General features: G+C 32.9%; 1 protein-coding gene and 1 pseudogene across 1 annotated transcript; one reads left to right on the top strand and one right to left on the bottom strand.

Annotated features, from left to right (window-relative positions):
- The first annotated feature begins 3,734 nt into the window (after positions 1–3,734).
- On the top strand, positions 3,735–5,872 carry LOC145615249 (protein WHAT'S THIS FACTOR 1, chloroplastic pseudogene; annotated as a pseudogene).
- Positions 5,873–7,116: 1,244 nt separating this feature from the next.
- Positions 7,117–9,018, bottom strand: LOC145614143 (abscisic acid receptor PYL8-like). The gene is made up of 3 exons (XM_081669143.1): positions 8,785–9,018; positions 7,899–8,114; positions 7,117–7,547 (listed from the first exon to the last, which is right to left on the bottom strand). Exons 1-3 carry the CDS (start codon positions 8,884–8,886, stop codon positions 7,320–7,322), a joined length of 546 nt encoding a protein of 181 aa, XP_081525269.1. The 5' UTR covers positions 8,887–9,018; the 3' UTR covers positions 7,117–7,319.
- Between the last annotated feature and the right edge of the window lie 733 nt (positions 9,019–9,751).

The raw sequence follows: 9,751 nt of genomic DNA, 5'->3' as shown, positions 1-9,751 counted from the left end.
AAGTGCTCCCATGGTGAGCTTTGTTATAGTTTTAGGTTTTTTTTTTTTTTAATTTAATATGGTTAAATTAAAATTGCTTCATGGGTAAAGGTTTGTACGAGATCGATAAAGAGGTTAATCCTTCAATTACAATTAGATGAATCAGACGAAAATTTTCTTCACGACTACAACAGATCGATAGACTCCCTCGTCGAAGAAGACTGTAAATCACATCGACATAAAAGAGGTATGAAGAATGTACGATTTGCAACAACGATCATAAGTCTGCTGAAAGGATCGATGTTTTTATTTGATTCAATTGTCATGTATTTATTATATTTAAATCTCTTTATAGATGTCATATGACTTTTTATTTATTTATTAAAAAAATATAACAATTTAGAAATTTACATTTCTTTATTCACCATTTTTATTCAATATCTCTTACGTTATTTTATTTTTTAAAAAGTATATTCGCAATTTGTCCCATTGACAATATATAGCGGGAGTGAACGGTACTAAAAAAAAACAAAGAGAGAGTGAGTGAGAGCGGGGTTTTTGAGAGGGAAGAGTCACATGGGGCACACTCAAATTTCTCCAATAAGATTGCGGCTTTCTTAATAACCGTATACATATTATTTTACTTACACCTCTTTATCTCATTCATCCCTCACCATGTGATTTTATCTAACATCTTTGTCAATTAACATCAAACACCTTAATTTACTTATTTTATTTCAATCAAAGATAAATAAAACACTATTCTTGTTATAGGGAATGATTTCACATTATTGCACTATTTTTTTTTTTTTAAGAAGAATTATTCTACAACTTAGGGTATGTTCTCATTGACTGAAATGAGCTGAACTGAACTGAAATGAATATTTTATAAGAGAAGGAAATTAGGAGCTGAACTGAATTGAACTGAACTAAACTGAACTGAATTTCAACGTAAGAGAACAAGCCCTTATTGTTGTGGAGTAGTATTTGGTTAATTTTAAGATGTAAATGAAATTCAATCTTGAGTTGATCCTTGCACGAGAAAATAGTAGGCATGCCTACACTTTGTATTTTTCTTATTAACAATGTGATGATTACTCAACTATACATACCGTGTATTAGTATTGTATACTACCTCCGTTTCTTTTTAGTTGACACATATTCCTTTTTAGGAAGTTTCTTTTTAGTTAACACGTTTCCTTTTTGGGTAAATTTTTTACCTTGCATTTACAAGCTACCCCACTTGCTTTTTTCTTAATATATGTACCTAAATCAAACGCGTCAACTAAATAGAAACGGAGGAAGTACTTGAATAAGAAAAATACAAAGTGTAGACATGTCTACTAAGAGCATCTTCAATTGTTGGTACAAGCTTACCATTGGAGTTACTTGCTTAAGGTCGTCAGTTCATAGTATGTCGTTATTTTCAATTTTTTGCAAATTAGTGTTGTTTGATAATCTAACATGGTACACAATTGTAGCTCACCATTAAAGTTACTCAAAGGTCAAATACAATTTACTGTTTTTAAAAAAGAGAGATTATACTGCATGATATTAATTTGCACCGGTATGTTTATTCGACCTACTAAAAAGATTTGCATATTACAAAGTTGTGGCATGTTGGATCGAATAGGTTTTCCTTAAAGGCATAGCCTTCTAAGTACTTCGTACGTCTTTCTTTAAAATAAAAAATAAAAAATACTTCGTACATATTCACGAGTTGTGACGCAAACCATACCCTTGCTGCCTTGCATCCTGTCCATCTCAGTCACCAAACTCTACGTACCTAGCCAACCTTTGATGTTTTCCTTTATTTTTATTCTTACTTTTCTTTTCGATAACTTGCTGTTAAAAATCTCTATCGATCAACTAGTAAAAATTTAAAATTAACCAGACTTATTAAGAATTGAATAATGATTCGTTTTGACCAGAATAACAATTCAATTAGCATAGAGTATGAACTTGAAACATACTGGTTTTCAATTACATGAAAATCCCTAAAACAATAACAAATAATAATTATTCCTGTAAAAAAAAACAAATAATAATTATAGCAAATTAAACTAATAACAACAAATAAATAGACAAATATAATACGATCATGAAATTAAAAGATACGATCATGGAATAAAGTCAAATTATCTATATTAAAAAGTACGTGAAGGTGGTAGAATGACAACATGTCGATAAACAATTGAAACACATAATTAATTAGCTTAGAAAGAAGTAGAATTTGAACGACGTAGAGTAGGTTGTGACATCTTCTTTGTTAACCATGACGACGATGATGCTACTGGAATCTTTGTTTTTGATTCTTCCTCTGATTTTGATTCATTCGGTGTAGTTTTTCCCTTTGATTCATTCGGTGTAGTTTTTCTCTTCGTGTTGTTTTTTTGATTTTTATGATCATAAGATACGCATCCTAACGAAGCCATAATGCTATGGAGAATATCCTTGACTTTTTTCACCATTGTAGTTTGAATCTACTCTTTATTCTTTAACAACGTGAAGACACTCTTTATTATTTTTAACAACGTGAAGAACAATAATCCTAATAGGCTAATAGAGCAATATATAGTACTCCGTATAATCTTTTTATTTTTGAAGAAACCTAAAACAATTCAACCTGTTAATTATAATTAGTTATAGATAGCTATGAATTTGCCCTACTAAAACTTATCCTGATTCAACTAGTTAACTTGATAGATATAGGACTACAGAAGTACAGTGTATAAAAGTAAAGTTCTCTATTTGACTTTTTTAAGTCAAATTAATATCCCTAAGCTTTCATGTTATTTTTACATCAATTAAAAATATACTTCGTACTATATATAATTATATATATTTCGTTTATTATTTCTTATTATCATATGGTAATTGTATGCATGGTATGAGTCTTTCACGTTTTGCAAATTGCAATTACTAGTTATTCTTAATAAATTGATTTTTTTATTTTTTATTTTTATTTTCATTTTTTTTTTTTAAGGATATAAATTGATGTATCTTTTTATTCCAAAAAATAAAAAAAAATAAAAAAAATTGATGTAGCTTTATTCTTTAATCTAGAATATACTACGTATTTAATTACCTTATTTAATAAAACAAGTGTGTGTACAATGTTTTTTGTAATTGATTTGTGTCCCATGTTTATTATAGGATAACTTTTAACCAATTTAGGATAATTTTTACTTGATGTGAAATAACTCAATTTCATTATAATGATTACTTTTTGCATCAAATTAAATCAATTATACAGAGTAATGATTTCTTTCCATTCGGGAGTGATGATTTTACGAGTTCAATTCCTTATCAAACGAGTACTTTAATCTGTTCCGCACAAAAATGTAGAGAATTATTGTATTCTTAATTTTATTTTTATTTTTTTTAAATTTTTTATTATTTTTTTTTTGAAGAATTATTGTACTCTTAATTTATGTTGAGGTAACTAATGCTTATTTTAAAAGTAATTTTAGCTTTAATCGATTATTTTTGAATATAAATTTTACAATGGCATTATGTTTTGTAGTATGCTGATTTTCTTTAACTTATGTTCATAAACTACACTTAATCCCATACTTGAACAGAATTGTTTATGAGAGAAATAAAATTATAAATAGAACTGAAGTGAAATTAAGTAAAAAAGAACAGACCATTAGTTTAAAATAAATTCAACTATATCCGAGTTGAACCCGACCTGTACACCCGTATTAACACCCAGGCGGCTCTACTGTGTCTATTCTATTGCGGATCACCAGCCTCCAAAAATTTACCAATTGTTTTTATCATGAATTAGTAACTTGAGGTTTTAGCCTTCCAAAAGCCTCGAATCTCCTTCATATCAAAATCCAACTGAAAAAAAAAAAACCCAGAAAAAGTCATAAGGGAGCAAAATTCTTCTGGTAAGTTTCTTTTAATCTTATCTCAATTTCATTTGCTCAATTTTATTCAAATGTATTAATTGATATATATCCTGTTGATATTGAACCGCCATTTTTAATGGACTCTAAGTTGTTTTCCCCTTCACTTAAAACAACCCAATCCATTCAAATACCACTGTTTCTATCTTGCAAAACCACTATCCCTAAAAATCCCATCTTTTTCCCAAAACCCCGTTTTAATTCCTCTGTAAAATCATCACTTAGTTCTTCTTTTTTGGGTCAAAGTTTGATTTTAGGGCAAGATGAATTTGGGTTTTGCAGAAATAGGAAAACCCATGTCCCAATTTGCCCAATTAGAGCTGTTGTTAAGAGAAGGAAAGAACTTCCATTTGATAATGTTGTTCAAAGAGATAAGAAACTGAAATTGGTATTGAAAATTAGGAAGATTTTAGTGAGTCACCCTAATAGAACTATGCCTCTTAGAGAATTGGGCAAGCATAGGAGAGTGTTGGGATTACAGCGAGGAAGGCGGTTTATCGCCTTGTTAAAGAAGTTTCCTAGTGTCTTTGAGATTGAGGAAGAAGGGGCATACATGCTTAATCTTAAATTGACCCCTGAGGCTGAGAGGTTGTATCTTGAGGAGTTGAAGATTAGGAATGAAATGGAGTCTTTGTTGGTTGTTAAATTGAGGAAGTTGTTGATGATGTCGTTGGAGAAGCGAATTTTGGTAGAAAAGATTGGTCATTTGAGGACTGATCTTGGGCTTCCTTTGGAGTTCAGGGACACAATTTGTCATAGATATCCACAGTACTTTAAGGTTGTCCCAACTGATAGAGGTCCGGCTTTGGAATTGACTCATTGGGACCCTGAGCTCGCGGTTTCAGCTGCTGAGATGGATGAAGAGGAAAATCGTGCTAGAGAGTTGGAATCAAAGAATTTGATTATAGATAGGCCTTTGAAGTTTAATAGGGTGCAGCTACCTAAGGGTTTGAAACTGTCCAAGAATGAGATGAGAAGGATTTGTCAGTTTAGAGACATGCCTTATATATCTCCGTATTCGGATTTTTCACATTTATCACCTGGTACACCAGAGAAAGAGAAGCATGCTTGTGCAGTTGTTCATGAGATTTTGAGCCTCACTGTTGAGAAGAGGACTCTTGTTGACCACTTGACTCATTTCCGGGAGGAATTTCGGTTCTCACAACAGCTGAGAGGGATGCTGATTAGACATCCTGATATGTTTTATGTGTCCCTTAAAGGAGATAGGGACTCGGTTTTCCTTCGTGAGGCATATCGAGGTTCCAACTTGGTTGACAAGGACAGGCTGCTACTTGTCAAGGAGAAGATGCGAGCCCTTGTTAGTGAATCTCGATTACGAAGTAAAGGTGCTCGAAGGAGTGAGGATGAAACGGAAGAAGGTACCAAGCAGCAAGATGAACTTAGTGAAGGAGAGGATGGAGAGTGGTCTGATTTTGATAATGTTGCTAGTGATGAGTTTGGTGATGATGAAGAAGATGAAAACGACAGTGATAATGAAGATTATGAAGATTCTTGGACTGATGAAGATGATACTCCCCCTGATTTTGATGATGACAATGATAACATAAGGGTCAAGGCAAGCAAATCAGAGGAGCAGTTTAATCCTGAGCCACTGAATGGTGATGAGCGTGTCCCTGTTTTCCCTGATGGCCGACCTAGGGAACGTTGGTGAGGGGAAGACGAGTGTTTAAGTTCGTTACTGTGATCCTTCAATCTCTTGTTGCTGCTGGTTTCAGCAGTTCTTTGCCTAGCTCACAGGATCCTTCCTATAGGAAAGAGTCACTTAGGTGGTGTGACTACAGTTCAAGCTTGCTCCTCTTTATCTGCAATAGACTAGGCAAGTTTAAGAGGAAGGGAGATGCTTCCATCATAACTGTAGAGATGCAGCTCTTCTTGATGGTGTAAAATGTAATTTTGAGTCCCATATGTAATTGGTGTACTGCTTTTGTTTAATACAAAGTATATGATTATGTCTACCAGGCTACCAGCAAGATGTTCTTTTAAATGTCTTTTGAAATCTTGTGGAAATTTTGCCAGAATATTAAAGTAGATGGTTTTGCATACATACATAAAACCTCTTATTTTCTTGATGTTTTCTTGTGGTATATGGTTTATTCTGGGAGTAAATTTTCGTTAAACCTGGAGTGGAATTGAAAGTGTGTCCGATGAACAATAGTATTGAGGCTGGCGATTAAATGACAGATTGACAGGTGGGTAGAGTTTGTGAAGTTGCTCCTTTCCTCCTTTGTTCTTGTCAATTTCTAATCATATCTGATTCAGGAAGATTTTAGCAAAAAAAGAATTCAATGGCTTCTGATTTAGGAAATCAAATTCTAACTTGATTAATAATGCTCATGTTCAAGACCAAAAATACAAGTGGCATTAGAAGTTGCAAACTTTTGGCATCCTTCCACTTAACAATGCTGAAAGTGCTTAACTGCGGTAGAGCAGCAGTACACAGAGTCACAGGCTCACAACAGGCGTTTTGCTTTGCAGGACGGTCTCCTTGATCTAGTAGTATTAGTTTGCCGATGTTACACTTGTCTGTATCAAATCAGCATGTTGATTCTCAGTAGCAGTGTAAAAGTACGTTTTATCTACTAGTATATCAAAACTAGCAGATCTGACAAGAAATTGAATCTGCAGTCTTCTCTCTTCCTGTTTTCAGACTGTTAACAGTTCTCACTTCCCTTTTCAGTTATAATGCAAAATTGAGAATAATGAGCTAACTCATATCAGAGTCAAGCTATATGTGCAGTTGTGCCTACTCCATGGACCTTGTTGGTTCAACCCAAGCACCAAGTTGCAATCTTCATGATTGTTTGGTGGTCATATACTCGTCTTTATATTTGAAGTTGAAGTTTCTTATGGTAAAGGAAAATCTCATACTCTTGTTATTTGGTTGACAAAAACAACAGATGTACACGTGTAGTCGTGCACATCATCTTAGAGATTTGTACCTGGAACTTTGTGGGAAAATTTCTCCCACAAATTTTGGCATTTCATTTGAAATATTATTCAAGGGCTTACAGCATTATGGGAACTGCAAAGTGATATATTATTTATCTAATCAAACAACCACTCGAGAAATTTTATTTCCTGTGCTATGAACTGCTTTTACTTTGTTCTGTCTCCAAGCCTTCTTAGTGCCCTAATTGCATTAATTAACAGTATGATCATTTGGCCGTTTAGCACAACATTCCCTGAAAAAGTTGGACACTTGGATGAAAATACCTAGCAATTACAGTCCAAAGAGCCTATTAATCATAAATCATACTTTTTGGAGAAATAGCTGTTGTAATCAAACAAACTGACTCCATAATTCAAATGAGAAAGAACAAATCAATAATTTTCTACTGAATGGAGACAACTGTTGAGAATCAAGTCTAAAGCAGCCTCCTCGAAACTTCAAATGATCCAAAATTACCATTCAACTGATTTGGTCTGTCCAGAGTTATTGGTGTGCAATGCAATCTTTTCAGAAACATCAGCTAAGCAATTATGATTGCAGTTGATAAGGTACTGAACAAAGTAATAGGTCTCCTCTGTAGTGTTTCCGTCTGGTACATCAACTACGAATGATTCAATGACTAATGTTCCCGGCCTTCCTTCGATTATTTCTGGGTGAACTGTTATTGTCGATGAGTAATTCTGCAGCGAAAACATTAAGACACTGTTATCCTCTTTGCTATTACCATATCACATCTAGCAGGTAGACAAACCAGCAGGATGATGATCATAATCGTAAGATTTCTATTCTCTTCAGCTTATTTAAATTAGTTTCAGTCAGATAAAATCATTTTTGACAGTAAAAACTGCAAAAGAGAATACACCAGTGAATCAGAAAAATCAGGTTACAACAGAACTGCAGAAGAGAAAACACCAGTGAATCAGAAAAATCAGTTTTACTCAGTAAAATTTAGTTTTGATCAATAACAGTCATTTCAGTATCATGTTCAAGCAATCAAACAATGTGTTTCAAGAACAAAGAAGTTGTTATACCCTTAATCTATGATCACCACCCATGATTCTGACACCAAAAATACGATGCTCATCATCGAGAAGCTCCAATCTTTCAGTACTGGTGGTTGCAGGAAGTCCTGATCTAACATTAACTTCTCTAACTGTACCAACTTTAAAATCTCCTCTTGATGTACATTCACTAATAAATGGCTTGTATTTCTGGGGTTGATCAAAGCTTCTCACTAAAGACCAAACCTGATTACAACATCACCAATTTTGTCAACAATGTTAGCGGACCATCTCAACCAAAAGCTTAAACTCAGCGGGTAGCCCCGCCTGACACAAAATGCAACAACCAAGATTCTGCACATTAAGCTCAGAAGAATGCAGAATTATCAATTATCAAGTTTGCATTTTGATTGAAATAAAGTCATCAAAAAGTCAAGCAGAGTGCTATTTGACTTCTTAGCTTGGCATAAAGCAAGATCATTTTCTCTTCGCCTCATTTTTACTAAAATCAAATATTTACCGATACTGATTTTTATTGATTAAAATATGTTACGGATTCAAATTGATTTTTATCGATTAAAACTTGGCAAAGAGTATGTAGAAACCATAACCTTTGCAGAAAATTTGGATACCCAAATGCTCCAAATTAGACGGTTATACAACAGCTTGATTCAGGATGACATTTCATTGATGGATAATTTACATATATGCAACCAAAAAAGTGGACTAACAAATAATACAATTGCAATTTACATGTAATAATATATAGCTCTATGAAATAAAAATCCTACCTTCAATCATTATATCACCAATATAGAAAATAAAAAAACAACATATTATGATCAATAAAAAAATAAAAATAAAAAAAAAAAAAACCAAAAAATTTAATAAATCAATAGAGAAAGAAAGAAAGTACAATATCAGTAGGAGCTTTGATGCGTTTAGTGACAGAAGAAGAACATTGATTGGCTCCAATCTCCTGCTGTTTGTGATACTTGGTTATGAACTCTGCCTCCATTTTTTTTATTTCTAAAATTATTTCTATAAATTAAACAAAGATAAAGAGTATTTATTTTTGGCAAAATTTACCTAAATTTAGTAATGAGAATTATTAAGTGGAAAAAAAATTTAAGAACAAAGAAAAGCAGCTTGAGATATTTTGAGTGGGAAGCTATTATTGGTGCACAAAGAGTCAAAAAAATAAGAAAATAAATAAAAATGAGAACTTTAGCATAAAAAGTGGGTCCCACATATAGAAACTCGTTTGTGATTGGTTGGACGTTCCTAGATGTTGGTTGGTGGATCATGGTCCGACCGCCCAAGTTGTAGAGTGCCTTTGCTTCCGGGTTATGGCATTTTGAACTACTTTTTTGCTTTTTTGTATTTTATTTATATATATATGTCTACTTTCTTGCATTATTAATTACGATTACAACATTTAGATGTAGCTATACAAGGGTCCATACCTTTGATTTGACTCAATCCGTTTTACAATTGAACGATCATGGTCTAGTTGGTTTTTGGATAAGATAGAACGGGTTTTGATAATAGTTTGGTTCAATTAAATGTAATACGAAGTATGTATTTTGTAAAACAAACTCTAATGAAGAAATTCTTAAACAATGCATGTTTTCATGCATTACTAAAATAAGCTCATATTCTAAGGGCATGTTCACATTTACTGAACTGAGCTGAATTGAACTGAACTGATTGGAGTTAAACTGAATTGATTGGAGCTGAACTGAACTGAGCTGAAATGAATATTTTATGAGAGAGGGAAATAAGAAGCTGAACTGATTGGAGCTGAACTGAACTGAACTAAACTGAAATTAAGTAAATTTGAACAGACCCTAAGTTTGAAAAATTTAAATTTTAATCAATTA

This window comes from Chenopodium album, chromosome 25 (assembly GCF_948465745.1).
Source record: "Chenopodium album chromosome 25, dcCheAlbu1.1, whole genome shotgun sequence".
NCBI lineage: Eukaryota > Viridiplantae > Streptophyta > Magnoliopsida > Caryophyllales > Amaranthaceae > Chenopodium > Chenopodium album.
This window is presented reverse-complemented; position numbering and strand designations above follow the sequence as displayed.